Here is a 16,284-nt window from a genome sequence, read left to right as displayed (position 1 = left end):
AGTTTCCTCTGGCCAAGAATGTGGGTATATACAAGGGAGGCGGAACCCAACAAGTGTGGTCTTGAGCAAATGACTCCATCCTTTTGTGCCTCCGCTTCCTCATGTGTAAAATGGGAACGTTTAGTCTGACCCCAGAGGGTGTTTCTGTGGAGGCTGTGAAATCAGACACACAGACGCCGGCACCTGGTAGGTGAGGAATCAGAGTCCCGTTGCCCTTCCCGGGTTCGAGGGGAGGTTCCACGCAAGATGGACCATCTGGTTGGTGTCTGTCGGCCTGGAAATGGGGATCAGGCCTCAACCCCAGATGGACACTAGGCGCACCACCCTCCTAGCACCAACAGGGAAGCGCCCACCCGGCCCAGGGCCCAGGCATCTTCCTTCTGGCCTGACTCTCATCAAAGCCGCTGGAGGTCTGCCTGGTGAGCTTCCCCTCAGATCACAGCTGCCATTGGTCATCAGTTACGGTACTGGCCGTGGAGCCCGCGGGGGTGTGTGTGATGCAACACACACAATAGCTTGGGTTGGCGCTTGGACCAGGTTGGGCAGTGGGAGGGGCTGGGAGAAATGAAGGGCAGAGGGCAGCCCAGGGTTGGCCCCAGCAAACAAGGATGTTCGGGGGGTCAGATGTTCACCAACAGAGAAGCCAAATTTGACTGCTAAGCTTTCCCAGCTGGGAGACACCTTTACATTCCTGTGCCTGGGGTTTCAGCTGTAGGCTCTTGTTAACCAGAAGCCTGAAAGATCTGCTCCTTGGGCCCGTATAAATAGTTCAGAGATGCGCTCAGGCAGGGCAGGGTCGCGGAGGGACACTTCAACCGTAGGTCGTTGGAATTCCTCAAATCTGTTTCAGAAACACTGGTTTGGTTCGTTGTCTTCTGGTTGAAGAAACAGATTAATTGAAGTCTGAGGGGTACAAGTGGGTTTTCCAGCAGCCTGAGCTGTGAGCCCCTGGTGGGTGGTTAGAACTAACTCCAGTTCGCAAGGGCAACAAGAAGAACTGATCCTCGCTGGTTACCAGGGTGTCCTTCCTTTGTCAGGAGGTAGGGTTGAGCAGCTATGGAAATGGATTTGGAAAAGAAACACCTCTCGGTAGAAAAGCGAACTCTAAGCTGGGGACTCCAGACAGCCAAGAGTTTCCTAGTTCAGTGGTTTTCAAGAGACTCTCCCGCCCCAAAGAGCACGCCTGCATGCGTCCTCAAGGGTGTGTCAGGTGTGTCGGGCTTTGGTGTGGAAAAAATCTGGTTGGGGTCATGTGAGCAGTGCCACGAGCTGGCCGTTTGGAAGAGGTGGTGAGCAGCTAGTCCGTTCCCCCGTGGCTTCCTCAATGATTACGTAAAACGAACGGTCTCTGGCAGAACCTGTCCTGCAGCGGGCTCTGTCACATCACATCCAGGTGACGGGTCAGAGACGGAGCCGCTGGTTCTGTCCCCAGGCTGTGGTTTGCCCCAGTTCCCTCCTACTCACCTGGGATCACGTAAGCGAGCATTATACTAGCAGCACGGGAGAAAACGGAGAGCTCGTGAAATCCAACTACTTTATTTCAAAGTTCAGTCCTGTTTGATCGAGACAGAGTTCCCTTGAGTCTGAATCTTTCATTTATTCATTCGTCATTCATTCATTCATGAAAAAAAATGACTGAGCAGTACTTTTTCTCAGAAACTGCTCCTTCTGTAACAGAGAAGGGCCAAATCTGACTCCATGTTGGCTCTGTTTTTTTAACTTTAATCTTTGCTTTCGCTGCTTTTGTTCACTAAAAGGACACTGTCTATACACAATGGCCTGCCTCGGGGAACCCTGCCCCTCTGCCTGAAGGTTAAACCAAAGTGCCTTTGTTCAGGGAAGCATCCGGACCATGTCCACCTGCGAATGGCTGCAAGAAAGAAGAAATGAACACATCCCCTCCCCGAGGCTGGCCATTCCAGGGGGTGTTTGCAAATCTTATGGCCTTTTTACTTTACTTCCTCATCTCCTCCCCCTCTCTGTGCTATAAAAGAAACTGGCATCCAAACCCCGAAAAGATGGTTATTTTGAGACACTGGTCTGCCATTTTCTCAGTCTGCCCAGCACCTTGTGTCCAGTTTATTAGCCTGTCGTGCGCCCAGCAGAGCAAATTTGGACTCGGTAACATTTCCAGTGTGCCAGACTGACCCTCTCAGAAGAAGCAAGTCACTGAGCTAGTCTTCAGTGAATTGACATCTACTGGTCACAACTGATGTTTGCTTTTATAGTTTAAAAAGTTTGGAGGTTAAACAGCCTTACAATGACTTTTCCTGTCCTGCAGGTGTACTAGCACCAGATGGTGAAAGTCAGTCCTCTGGGCGTTTGCTTCAAGTTGGCATGGAGGTGATGGGAGGGGAAGATTGCTCAGACTCAGAGGGGCCAGGCTGGGCGGTTCCTTGAAGAGATCACGGCTGAGGAACAGGGGTGGGTGTGGGTGTGTGATTGCTATTAGCTCTGAACTGCTAAGTTTCATTTACCTACAGGCCACTGAAAAGAAATTTTACGTAGTTTTAGAGATAGAAGTCTGGAGCCTGGGGGAAAGATTGGAGGGAGATACGTATGTAGGAGCCATTGGCAGGTAGGTGGGAATAGCAGCTATGAAATACGGCCAGTCCTCTCCCCTGCTGTTCTTCAGACTGAGGAGAATGTTCAGACTTTTTCAATTGAAAAGAATTTCCATAAAGAAACATCTTTGCTGTGCCCTAAATCAATAAAATCCTACCACTTACTTCTCTTTGTTAAATTTTCTGACCTCCGCTTAGGTCATCTTCCTGGTCTTTCTGAGATTATAAGCAGCTAATGATCAAGGATGTCAGTCCTAAGAGAGTCGGGAGATCCCATGTTTAATCTCCTGTCCTGAGTTTCAGATCTTTTTTCCCTTCCTTTAAGGAGTGAAGTATAAAAGCTTCTTCCCTTCGTCCGTTTTTTTAGCTTTGTTTTTTAATTGAAGTATAGTTGATTAACAACGTTGTGTTAGTTTCAGGTGTACAGCAGTGATTCAGTTATATATATATTTTTCCAGATTCTTTTCCCATATACAAAATGTTGAGTATAGCTTCCTGCTATAAAGTAAGTCCCTGTCGGTTATCTATTTTATACACAGTAGTGTGTATATGTTAATCCCAAACTTCCCCTTTGGTAACCATAACTTTGTTTTCTATGTCTGTGGGTCTGTTTCTGTTTGGTAAATAAGTTCATTTGTATCATTTTTTTTTAGATTCCAAATATAAGCGATACCATATGCTATTTGTCTTTTTCTGGTTCCATCATTCTGGAGACTGCTACGTAACTGCTGGGTTTCTTATTTCTTAGTTAATTTCTTTTAATAGTCAAAGAAAGTGGTTGCCAAGGAACTGCTCTGTGACAACTGAACGTGCCAGTGCCCTTTCATACAAAATGGAAAATTAACGGGATTCATTATTTAATTTCCTGTGTCAGGTTGATGAATACAGTTTGTGTGTGTGTGTGTTATTCTCTGTACCTTTCCAGCATCTGATGTACAGTGAAGATCATTTCTGCTGTACTGTGCTGTGACTCTGAACTTACAATGTTTTTTTTTTTTAATAGATCGTTATTGGAGTGGAATTGCTTCACAATACTGTGTTAGTTTCTGTGGCAGAACAAAGCGAATCAGCCGTATGCATATACCAATGCTTTCTTACAGGTGTAGAGTCAGTACTTAGTTAGGCTTTTTTTTTTAAGGAACTGGGTTTATGGCAAGCTCAAGCAATAAGGATTAATTAAAAAGATACACAAGACAATCAGGAAGACATAGATCTTCTATTAGTCCAGTAAGGCTGCCATAACAAAATACCACAAGCTGGGTGTCTTCAACAGCAGAAATGTATTTTCTCACAGTTCTGGAGGCTGGAGGCTTTCTTCCTGGCTTGTGGCCAATCACTTGCTTTGTCCTCGCAGTGGCCTTCGCTCTGTGTGCACTCCTGTGTCTCTTCCTTTTCCTTATAAAGACACCAGTCCTATTGGATTAATGGCCCCAGCCTTAAGACCTCATTTTAACTTAACCACCTCTTTACAGACCCTATTTCCAAATCCAGTAACATTCTGCAATTAAGACTTTATGAATTTTCTTTTATAATTTTTTAAAATTTATTTATTTATTTATTTTTGGCTGCGTTGGGTCTTCGTTGCTGCGCGCGGGCTTTCTCTAGTTGCGGCGATCAGGGGCTACTCTTCATTGTGGTGCGCTGGCTTCTCACTGCAGTGGCTTCTCTTGTTGTGAAGCACGGGCTCTAGGGGCACAGGTTTCCATAGTTGTGGTGCGTGGGCTCAGTAGTTGTGGCTCACGGGCTCTAGAGCGCAGGGTCAGTAGTTGTGGCGCATGGGCTCAGTTGCTCCACTGCATGACCAGGGCTCGAACCCGTGTCCCCTGCATTGGCAGGCGGATTCTTAACCACTGAGCCACCAGGGAAGCCCAAGACTTCAACATATGAATTTTGAGGGCCATAATTCATCCCATAGAAGACGCCGCAGTAACCCAGGGATAGGAAGTGCTTTATGAGGGATCTCACAGAGGCTGTAACTAGAACCTAGCTGGTTTTAGTGATTTCAGATCTTATCTTACAGTCAGCATGGACCAGGTTATGTTCTGGTAATAAACCTCCCTCCAAACCTCAGTAGCCTACAGCAACAAAGGTATATTTCTTACCTACACTTCTTGTCTTCTATTGGCCAACAGAGCCCTCTGTCTATTCTATTCTATTCTATTCTATTCTATTCTATTCTATTCCATTCTATTCCATTCCATTCCATTCTATTCTTCAGGATCTGGGCTTATAGAGCAGCCATTGTATTGAGCACTGCTGGTCTCTGTGCCAGAGGGAAGGAGAGGAGATTCATGGAAAGCCTCACCTCTGAAACAAATGCCCAATCCCGTAAAGGACATATCGCTTCTGCTCAAAACTCATTTAAACACAAAATTTGGCCAGGCAGAGTCACATGGTAGAGGCTGGACATGCAGTCCTATCAGATGCCTTGAAGGAAAAGAAATACTGTGTGAACAGTGCTAATAACTATCATATTCTTACTCCAGAGTCCCTCCATAGATGCAACTTGGCCACTTGCTCAGACTCTGCTGCATTTTTGTAGATCTTTGCATTTCTCTTCCCTCTCCAAGTAGCTTCCACATAATCTCCTCCATCATCTGTCCTCTACTCCTTAGCTTTTATTATTCACAGTTTTTTGTGCTCATAACCCATCCCTCCTTATGGCCTCTCATAATGTCTTCATCTGCCTCATTAGACTTCTCTGTTCATCCACACCTGGTCCATTATCTCCATACTTCTCAGAAGACATGGTTGCTACAGCTCATAACTGAACAGAGGGTTTCACCTCAAGCTACTTCGTGGTCCCTAGTCTATGAACGCATTTCTCAAGGGTCTGTCAACTCCTGTTCTTGAATGAGAGGTCTCTGGTTGAAAGTACTGTAGCCACACAAGGCTCCTCCCCCTCAGATGCTTTGTCATAGATGTTACTCTTACAAGGAGCCATGAGCACGGTGGCGACTGTGGTTATCAAGTCTAGGGGGATTGGTAGTCAAAAGTATGCAATCAGTTATCATTAAGCTATCAGCTCTCAGGGTCAAAGAAATCCAGGAGATTTAATATTGTGAAGAGCTTTTTCACTCCAGTTCTTAAGGATAGTTAAAAGTCAGTACGTTTAATGAACCTACATGGTTATAAGTTTTCTTAATTTATGTGAAGTGGTATAGTGTTAACCCAGAGTGTCCTGTAAAAAGTTAAGAATGTTATATTGTAGAGTGCCAGTGAACATAATGCAAAGAGGTATGGCCAATAATAAAATTATAAAAGAATTCTAAAAAGTATTAAAGGTCAGAGATTATCAGAATTGATTATAAAGCAAGACCCAAGTACATCCTATTTGCAGGAAACACAACTATAAAGATGCAGACAAGCTGAAAATAAATGGATGCAAAACTATACCAGACGTATGGTAGACCAGGCATTAGAATGCTGCTGTGGTTATATTAATGTCAATTAAAATAGACGCAAAAGTAGAACATTTTACAAAGATAAAGAGGGATGTTTCATAATGACAAAAAGATGTCAATTCATCAAGAACACCTAACAATGATGCACGGGTATGCACCCAGTAGTAGGGCATGAAGTAAAAATGGACAAATTTAAAGGAAGGAAATGACAATTCCACAATCACAGCAAGAATTTTACTACTTTTCATTTAGAAAATGATAGAACAGGTAGGCAAAATGGCAGCAACACACTGAGGAGCTGAGCGCTTTCAACCACCTTCTTCTAACTGATATTCATAGAGCGCTGTCCCCAGCAACTACAACACATACTTTTTTTTTTTTTTTGCGGTACGCGGGCCTCTCACTGCTGTGGCCTCTCCCGCTGCGGAGCACAGGCTCCGGATGCGCAGGCTCAGCGGCCATGGCTCACGGGTCCAGCCGCTCCGCGGAATGTGGGATCCTCCCGGACCGGGGCACGAACCCGTGTCCCCTGCATCGGCAGGTGGCCTCCCAACCACTGCGCCACCAGGGAAGCCCCATACATTTTTTTCAAGTTCAAATACCATGTTCATCAAAAAAGACCACATATTTGACTGGAAAAAAAAGCCTCAATAGATTTACAAGCCGTGCAATCAGAGTGTGCACTCTGCCCCCAGCAGAAGTAAATTAAAAATAAATTACATTAAGGAATATCCCAATATTTGGAAATTAAACAATACACTTCTAATTAATCCATGATTCAAACAAGAAATTACAAGGGAAATTAAAAAAATACATTTAACAAATGGTAACGATGTACCAGAGGAAAATGTATGGCTTTAAATGCTTATAGTAAAGATTTTAAAGTTCTAAAATCAATGACATATGTTCTACTTCTTCAGGTAATTTCTTCAAACTAAAGAAAGGAGAGCAAGGTGAATCTAAAGTGAGTAAGATAAAGGCAATCGTAAAAATAATAATAAATGATAATAATAGAATAAATAATAAATTAAAAGCTATAAGACATCTTGCCTGTATCTTAAGGAAAAACTTATTCTTCATAAACGCTTTCAAAAATAGGAGTGATCGGGGCTTCCCTGGTGGCGCAGTGGTTGAGAGTCCGCCTATCAGAGTGGCTAGAGCTGATGGGATAGGGAACTACTGAAAATCTCATACATTCCTGGCAGGAATGGAAAACGATCCAACGTCTTTGGCAAACAATTTGGTAGTTGCTACAGACTGAACGTCTGTGTCCCCCGGAAATTCATATGTTGAAATCTAATCCCCAATGTGATGGTATTTGGAGGTGGGGCCTGTGGGAGGTGGTTAGGTCATGAGAGCGGAGCCCTCATGAATGGGATTAGTGTCTTCATAAGAGAGACACCAGAGAGCTCCCTCGCCCCTTCTGCCATGTGAGAACACAGTGAGAAGACAGCTATCTAAGAACCAGGCTCTCACCGCTGAATCGCTTTCACCACTGAATCTGCTGGTGCTTTTATCTTGGCCTTGGCAGCCACCGGAATTGTGAGAAATAAATTTCTGTTGTTTATAAGCTACCCAGTCTATGGTATTCTAGCCGCCTGTATAGATGGAGACAGCAGTTTCTTACATTTTTAACTTGTATCTACAGCGCTGCCTACCCATTCTACTCCTGTATATCCAAGGGAAATGAAAACATAACTCTGTGCAAAAGAGTTGTACGTGAATGTTCATAGCAGCAATATTCCAAGAGCAAAAGCTGGGTGGTGGGCAGAGGCAGGAAACCAATGTCCTTCAACAACTGAATGGATGGAGAAATTGTGCTTTAGCCATATAGTGGAATACTACTCAGTAATAAAAAGGAATGAACCACTGATCCCTGTAACAACAACCGCTGAGTTGAAGAAGCCAAACACAAAAGGGTCTGTACTTTATTATTCAGTTTATATAAATAAAAATTAATCTATGGTGACAACAGTAGAACGGGGGTTTCCTGGTGTCAGGGTTGGAGGGAGGGATGGACTTTTAAAAAGGAATGAAGAACCTTTCTGGGTTTGTGGAATTGTTCTAGATCTTGACTGTGGTTATCTTACGGGTGTATACAGTGGCCAGAGTTCATTTGTTTTAGATGCAGCTTACCATATGTAACTCATTCCTCAATAAAATTGATCAAGAAAAATAGATCAGCACGTTTGAAATCGACTCTCCACCTCTGCTAAGGCTTGGGTGGTGGGCTGCTGTCCTTGGTCATCATTCTGTGTGTTGGAAGGGCTTTGCAAACTTTTACGGTGGTATCCATAAAGGGTTACCAGTACTATGATCTTGGGAGGTTGGTGAGCTTGTTAAAAGTAACAGGAAAGGACCATTTTCTGAGACTTCTCTGAACTGTTTTTTTTTTTTTTTTTTACAGCATCACCTCTGACACCAAATGTGTGTGTGTCTTACAATTTAATTCAGTTCTGACACTAACCACGCAGAATTAGCGCAAACCCCAAAACCCCACAGGCTTAAGGGCTCAGTCCCATAAGACTCTCCAGCTTCAGACACCAGTTCCGAGACTGGACCTCTCATATGTCTGACTGACTGGTTGTAAAATTGGGGGTTCTCACAACCCCTCCTCAGGTTTGACAGTTTGCTAGAGCAGCTCACAGAACTCAGAAAACCCGTTTACTTTCTATGGCCCGTTTCTTAGGAAAGATGCAACTCAGGAAGAGCCGAATGAAAGGGATGCGTAGGGTGAGGTAGGTGGGAAGGGGTGCAGAGCTTCCGTGTCCTTGCCAGGGGCACCACCCTCCTAGCACCAACCTGGAAGCGTTCTGAACCCCGTGGGTTAGGTTTTCATGGAGGTTCTATTACATAGACATGACTGATTAATTTATTAGCCACTGATTCTTTTTTTAACTTTTTATTTTATATTAGAATATAGCCGATTAACAATGTTGTGATAGTTTCAGGTGCACAGCAAAGGGACTCAGCCGTACCTGTGCATGTATCCATTGTCCCCCGTGGCCACTGTTTATTGAAATCAAGCTCCAGCCCTTCTCCCCTTCCTGGAGGTTAGGGGGTGGGGATGAAAGTTACAACCCTTTACTCACTTGGCTGGTCCCTATGGCAACCAGTGCCCCTCCTTGGGGCGGGGTGTGGGTGGGGTGAAACCCAGGCAAGAGTCACCTCATTAGCATAAACTCAGGAGTGGTTGGAAGGGGCTCATTACAAATAACAAAGATGCTCCTCTCCTCCGTACCACTTAGGGAATTACAAGATTTTTAGGAGCTCTGTGCCGGCTACTGGGGACAAAGACAAAATATATATTTCTTACTATGTCCCAATATTGCTCCTCCCCACTGAGTGGAGAGGGTGAATCTAATCTTGTTTTCCCTTAGTGCCAAGGACGTGTTTGGGCTTTAGCATCGGCTGAGTTTTTCCTTTCAATATGTAAAAAATACACACACATGATTGCGATTTGAAAGAAGTCCAAAGAAAATCTTTCACAACCGTAATGACATCCAGAGCCGTATAATTTGAAAGATAAGAATTGTTTTTCGTGCAGTCATATAGATTGTGTCTGTAAGTGTAGTCTTCTTAATTATATGTACCACTTTAGCTTCTGAAACTGCCATGGCCTCTTCCTGGCAGAGTGCACTGGTGTCCGGGGACAGGGCTGGCCCCGTTGACTTTCCCAGGCCCTAGGAACAGAGGGGGTAGCTACTTATAATCTGGAGAGCTATGCAAAAGAGTTTTCGTTTGTGGCCTCAACATGCAAATCTTTGAGTCTCAATCATACTCCCTGAGTTTCCTCTGGGTCTGAGAGTCAGATAAACTCCCAGGTCCCAATTTAAGTCATTCAAACTCGTCTTTTTTTTTTTTTTTTTTTTTTGGGGGTACGCGGGCCTCTCACTGTTGCGGCCTCTCCCGTTGCGGAGCACAGGCTCCGGATGCGCAGGCTCAGCGGCCATGGCTCACGGGCCCAGCCGCTCCGCGGCATGTGGGATCTTCCCGGACCAGGACACGAACCCACGTCCCCTGCATCAGCAGGCGGACTCTCAACCACTGCGCCACCAGGGAAGCCCCAAACTCGTCTTTTTTGAGTCTTGTGCAAGCATCTGGCTCCTTGGAACGTGAGCACAGCTCCAAAGGTACAACGCCCAGGGCTTCTAAGACCCATATGTGGGTTGCTCCGAGGTCAGGCAGAAGGTGAAATTGAACTAAACAAACTCACTGAGTTGGGATACAACCACTAAAGTTCTTTTGGATGTGTTTTGAAACCATAAATCACAATTTTCTTCCAAACACTCAGCCAGGATTTTTCTTAGAACATGGCTTCACTTTTCTTAAATAAAATAGACCCATATTGCAGCAGTTTTGTAAAATATGGTTGATACACAATGAGACAGCTAGATATCGTTCAGGCCGTCCATGCGTCAGACACACAGAGGGTGTTAGATGTGCAAGAGGTTTATAGGGGACACTCTTGCCAGAGAAAATGGAGATAGAGTTCAGGGAGAAGGGAGAGCAGAGTGACCCCAGGGGAAAGAGAGGGATGGAGGGAAACTGGATGCATTTCTACAAGAGTTTATCAAGCCCATCTGGAGTCTTCAGGCCAAGGACACCCATCAGAGGAGTCCCGCACCTTCCGGAAATGGACCTGCCTTAGTAACCCTGCCACACTAGGTCTTTGGCTGAGATATTATATTATATATAATATTGTATATATATGTATATATACATATATGTGTGTATATATATATACACACACACAATGTTTATAGTGGTTTTCTCGGGAAATAGTAAGTAACATTTTTGTATGGGGGGAGGTTCCTTTGTACTTTTATATCTTCCAAAATTTCTGCACTTCGGTATGTGTATTCTTAAATCTGGTTTGAGATTTCGACAAGTCTCTCTCTCTCTTTTTTTTAAAGTAATCCCTTTCCTAATTTCAGAAATTGGCAGTGCTCATGGCGCGTGTGCGCCCGCGTGTGTGTATGTGTGTGTGTGTGTCCTTGCTTGGGCCAATTTGCACCAAGCTTCCTGATTCTTCTTTTTCACCTTCCCCAGATTCTCCTTCTTCCAGAAAATTCACTGGAAACATCTCTTTGGGATAAGAAACAAACCTGTTTATAACCTTCTGTCCACTTTCCCTTACCTAAGTGAGTTTGTAGGTTACTGGCTGATAATTATTGTACACTAAAAATTGGGAACTAATCCAGACACAGAAAAACATGTGTCCTGGGCTCTCCAAAGAAGCATAATGAATCCATTTGGAGGACAAGCCCCAGATTAGGGTCTTATGAAATTCGAAATGAAGTTGTGCCCTGAAAGGATATATAACTAAGATCTTCTAGCCTATTTTACAAGTTAATTGCATTGTAAGGTCATTTTGGCTACAAAAGCTACATTGGGTTCAATAGAGTCCCTTCCAAAATTCATGTCCACCCAGAACCTCAGGATATGATCTTATTTGGAAACAGTTCTTTGCAGATATAACTAGTTAAGATGAGCTCATTTTGGATTAAGGTGGGCTCTAAATCCAATGACTGTTGTCCTTATAAGAAGGCAATGTGAAGACGCAGGGGTGACATATCCAAGGAAGACTATAGGAAGACAGGAGCAGAGACGGAATTGATGTGTCCACAAGCCAAGGCATGCTTTCCAGATTGCGTCCCTCCCAGCACCTTCAGAGGAGGCATGATCCCGTCCACCCCTTGCTTCTAGACTTCTATCCTCCAGAGCAGTGAGAAAATAAATGTTTGCTGAATTAAGCCACCCAGTTTGTAGTACTTTGTCACAGCAGCCCTAGGGAACTAACATAGAAGGCAATGTGACAAAGCTGCTCTGGAGAGGGGCACGAGGACCGAGAACTCATGAGCAGAGGGGTCATTGCATGCCTTCCTCACATTCCCTCCCCTCCATCAACAAAGTTCACTAGATGAAGCATACTAGATGGGATTGGTAATACCTGAGCTACGTTGAGGACTGGTCCTCTCCGCCTACTCACATTCCAAAGCCGAGTGCTGGGCTGGATACGATTCTTCATCTTCATGTGCAAACAGATAGCAAACAGTGTGTAAAGAGTTTCCTTCATGGCTCCGGGTCACCCAAGAGCAGAGATGCTCATCCCCACAGACTAGCTGGTTCTTCTGCTTCTCTCTGTTGACTAGAGAGTGCAAATGAGATGAAGCGGGGGGCTTTGTTTTAAATGCACCCTGACAGTTTATGATCATGACCATGAACAAGGTAGCAGCCTAGGGACAATTTGCAGGTGATGGTTCATTGCCAGCCTCTCCGTGGGAAAACATCGATCTTCAGTCACAAAGGTGATGTCATGGGAAATCAGCAGAGGCCATGCACCAAGGGGACCTGGAGGGGCCAGGACTGGGAAGGGGACCTGGGAAGAAATGGCTGCAGCTGTGTGCAGGTAGCAGACCGTGGCTGAGGGGTCAGCATGAGCACAGGGCAGCTAGCAGTTTGGTAAGCCCTGGGGGTGAAGCCAAAGCAGAAGCCAGAGGCTGTGAGGGCACCCTGAAGAACAGAGGGGCCGCTAGTGTCTTTGTCAGGAAAGATGAATTGGGGATGGGAGAGGGAGTAAGCAGGATGCAGAGTGTGGGATGACGCCCAGAGGGGAGGGGAGAGCAGAGTGTGAGGGAGGAGAGGGAATGAATGGGACATAGACCTGCCCGTGCTGGAGGGCCCGCAGCACTGCTGCAGTTCTTCAGCGCACAGAATACCATCACGGACATGGTTTCCTGGAGTTTCACTTCTCCCCCTGCTCTGATTTTGTCTCGGTGTAAGCAAAGTTGACAGGTGTGTGCTGTGGTTTAGCAGGACCCTTCAGGGTCTGGGGGCCTCAGAGGTCTTCATGTCCTGCACTGATCTTACTTTACTTGTTTATGTGTCTCACTGTGTGGCAGGCGGCCACTTTTCAGAAGTTCAGTCCAAGTTCTGGGTTGCCAAGTGGCATGAAATAGCGATAAACCGATCCCTGCAGCTTCATATGAATGTGGAAATAAGCAGAGAAATCGTAGGAAAATTGGGGAGTGTGTATCACACGGACTGGAGTCGTTTGGGGGACTCTAATGAGATACTGTATATGGAAAGCAGGTGGGGTCCAACCAAGAAAGAGAAAGCACACCGTAGGTTAAACAGAGAAATTTTAACATCAAAATTATCAACTATATGGGCTTCCCTGGTGGCGCAGTGGTTGAGAATCCGCCTGCCGATGCAGGGGATGCGGGTTTGTGCCCCGGTCCAGGAAGATCCCACATGCCGCAGAGCGGCTGGGCCTGTGAGCCATGGCCACTGAGCCTGTGCATCTGGAGCCTGTGCTCCGCAACGGGAGGGGCCACAACAGTGAGAGGTCCGCGTAGCGCAAAAAAAAAAAAAAAAAAAAAAAAAAAAAAACTATAATAAACGAGATGTAAGAAAACTTTTTAGGGTACCCTAGGGCTGAGGGATGGCCCTCAAAGGAGGACAAACTTGGAAGGGGTTCTGATCTCCCTGGAGAAGGTGTGGATGGGCCACTGGACAGCAGAGAAGCTGGCTGATTTAGCCAAGCTAGAGCTGGTCTGGACTTGATGGGCGAGCAAGGAGGGCAGACAGGGAGCAGTCTTCTGCAGTCAGTGGCACTGGGCAGTGGGAGCCTGGGTTCAAGAGGGGCCAGGGGGCCTTCAGAGGAGCAGACTGCATGGCTGGGTTCACAGAGGGAAGCCTGTAGAGGTGGACCCCTGGCCACAGGCATGCTGCACCAGCGCCATGCTGGGGCTTTTTTGTCCTGTGTCAAGAGGTGTGTGGAGAGTTCATCAGTCAGCTGGAGGATGCAGGGTGGCAGAGGGACCACTTGCAGGCCCTGTGGCCCTGACAGGACCCCCTGGAAGCTCTCACGCACACATGGCTGACTCTCATCCCTCCCACGGAAGTTGCAGGAAGCCCCTACCTCCTGCAATGCCCCTCAGTTGAGCAAGCTTAACATGGTGCTCATTTTAAAGGAGAAATAATGGAATGTCATTGCATATTACCAAGCCTATGTTGGAGGGTGCATCTGGAGCCAGAGGAAATCATTGATAATGACACAGAGCTTAGTGAAGAGACTGGCACGTAGTAGGTGCTCAGTGATTGAAAGCTGTGAGTGTCATACTTCTTACTCGGAGAAACAATAAACTTAAATTATCTGGAAGGCATTTGAATGTTAGGCAGCCGTGTTAATATTTCTTGTTCTGTAATTTTTGTGGTGTATTATTTAACTAGACACAAAGTTAAGAATCTGTGTGTAAGCTGTTTCTCATTTCTAATTCATGTTTACTTTTTTGTTTTTTCATTTTCTTTTTGTCTAGGTCTTATATAACATCTTAATCGCCTTCACAAAGATGCATAAATTTGAAGACATAGAACCTGTGGACATCTTGGCCGGATGTGCCCGATTCATTATCGTGGGGTGCGGGGGAGTATTTTTCGGCGTCATTTTTGGATTCATTTCTGCGTTTATCACACGTTTCACTCAGAACATCTCAGCAATTGAACCCCTCATCGTCTTCATGTTCAGCTACTTGTCCTACTTAGTGGCTGAGACGCTCTATCTCTCTGGCATCCTGGCGTGAGTACAAACCAAGGACCACCTCTCATCCAATAAAAGAGAGTTTAGGACCACATCTGGTGGACCAGGCTTTGAGAAAGGCCTGACTCCTAATGCCAATCTTCAAAAGCGTTTCAGGATCCAGGTTTTTTGAACTTTTGTAAAATCCAATTCAGGTCCTTTGCCAAACAAATGTTCTCTCCAGCATTTGCTTTTGCTCTGTTCTGGTGATTTTCCTGCATAGCAATTATAAGGTCAATTTATAACTCTCAGAAAAGCTGGTGCAGAGAAGAGCTGGGGGAGGTTCAAGGTTAAAGTCTCACTTCAGTCGTTATTTGTTTTCCTTGAAAAATGCATTATTTTAAAGTTAAAGGGAAGCGTGCCGTGAGCTACTATCATTCCTGGGCTCTGCCTTCTGCTGTTTCCCTCAAATCACATCACAGCTCCAGGACTGGTCAGTGTGGAGTGAAACTGGGTAGATGGGATAAGACTAGAAATTCAGATTTTTTTTCCTAATGAAAATATCTTTGAAATGTTTATCCTTGTGTAGATCTTGGAATGAGGCTTCTCACCTTGGCTTATTGTATCTGATCATGTTGCCTTCTTTATGACATCATCCTCATACCCAGCCACTTGGGCACAATGTTATTGTATAGAAATATTTTTAATTAAATACAGTAGTGTAAAGTCTAGGCACTCATCATTTTCCCACCTTAGAAGTGAGCAAACTACTAAGACAAGGCAAAGTCCTTTCTTTCCCATCCAGACTTGCTAAGTGACTCTAGAACAAAACATTTTAAAGGAAAAATTTCTCATTAAAATTTTGTAGGAAACATTACAATGTGAGGGGGTCTCGCTGAAGTATTCTTTCTAGGTAACTGCACTGGGTTATTTTGGTTTAAGGCAGGTGAAGTAGAGAGTACGAGGTGGGGCTGACAGAGCTCATGATGGGGGTGGAGGGAGCAAAATAAAAACAGTCCTGCTTCTGGCTCGTGCATGAATTGTGAGCCATTTTGTTGCGGGAAAACCATGTCAAGCCCACCTTCCCTACCACACTCAACTTGTGCAAGACCCCTTACGGAGGAAGAAGAAAGAAAATCTCAGGAAAAACCTGCAGCCAGAAAGAGGACTGGAGAAGACGTTCTCTCTGGATAGAAACAGGATTTGTGTCTCTGTACCATCACCAATAGGGAGGACTTTCCAATGAGGGGCAAGGTCTTGTGGCTTCTCCCTGAGACTCTTTTCCTTTTGCAGAATCACAGCCTGTGCAGTGACCATGAAAAAGTACGTCGAAGAAAACGTGTCCCAGACATCCTACACGACCATCAAGTATTTCATGAAGATGCTGAGCAGCGTCAGCGAGACCCTGATCTTCATGTTCATGGGCGTGTCCACCGTGGGGAAGAACCACGAGTGGAACTGGGCCTTCGTCTGCTTCACCCTGGCCTTCTGCCAGATCTGGAGAGCCATCAGTAAGACACAGCAGGGCCCGGAGAGTCCCACCTGCTTCTTTTTTTATTTTTCTTATTCCTTCCTGCAAGGTTAAAGCAAAAGCAATGGGGTGATGCCAACTGGTTTTACTGGTTAGGGGGGTTTGGGTACCTTGTAGTGACCAGGAATGTTCCCCGTTTGCTTCCTCAATCAGTTCAGAATAATCACTGGCCGATAAGGTTCTGCACTGAAGCAAGGCTGAAGCAGGAGCACTTGTTTTTAATTGAGAGAAAACTCTCACATTTACACATTTAAATATAAC

General features: G+C 45.3%; 1 protein-coding gene across 1 annotated transcript in view; it reads left to right on the top strand.

The window, feature by feature from the left end:
- SLC9A4 (solute carrier family 9 member A4) overlaps positions 1–16,284 on the top strand; it is a 57,653-nt gene that overhangs the window by 15,009 nt on the left and 26,360 nt on the right. The window contains exons 3-4 of the mRNA XM_030838683.3: positions 14,293–14,552; positions 15,786–16,003. Coding sequence (XP_030694543.2) covers positions 14,293–14,552; positions 15,786–16,003 — 478 coding nt within the window. The remainder of the gene's footprint in view (positions 1–14,292; positions 14,553–15,785; positions 16,004–16,284) is intronic.

The sequence above is a fragment of the Globicephala melas genome, chromosome 12 (genome assembly GCF_963455315.2).
Source record: "Globicephala melas chromosome 12, mGloMel1.2, whole genome shotgun sequence".
NCBI classification, from domain to species: Eukaryota; Metazoa; Chordata; class Mammalia; order Artiodactyla; family Delphinidae; genus Globicephala; species Globicephala melas.
Note: the sequence above shows the minus strand (reverse complement) of the source record. Positions and strands in the feature narration are given on the sequence as shown.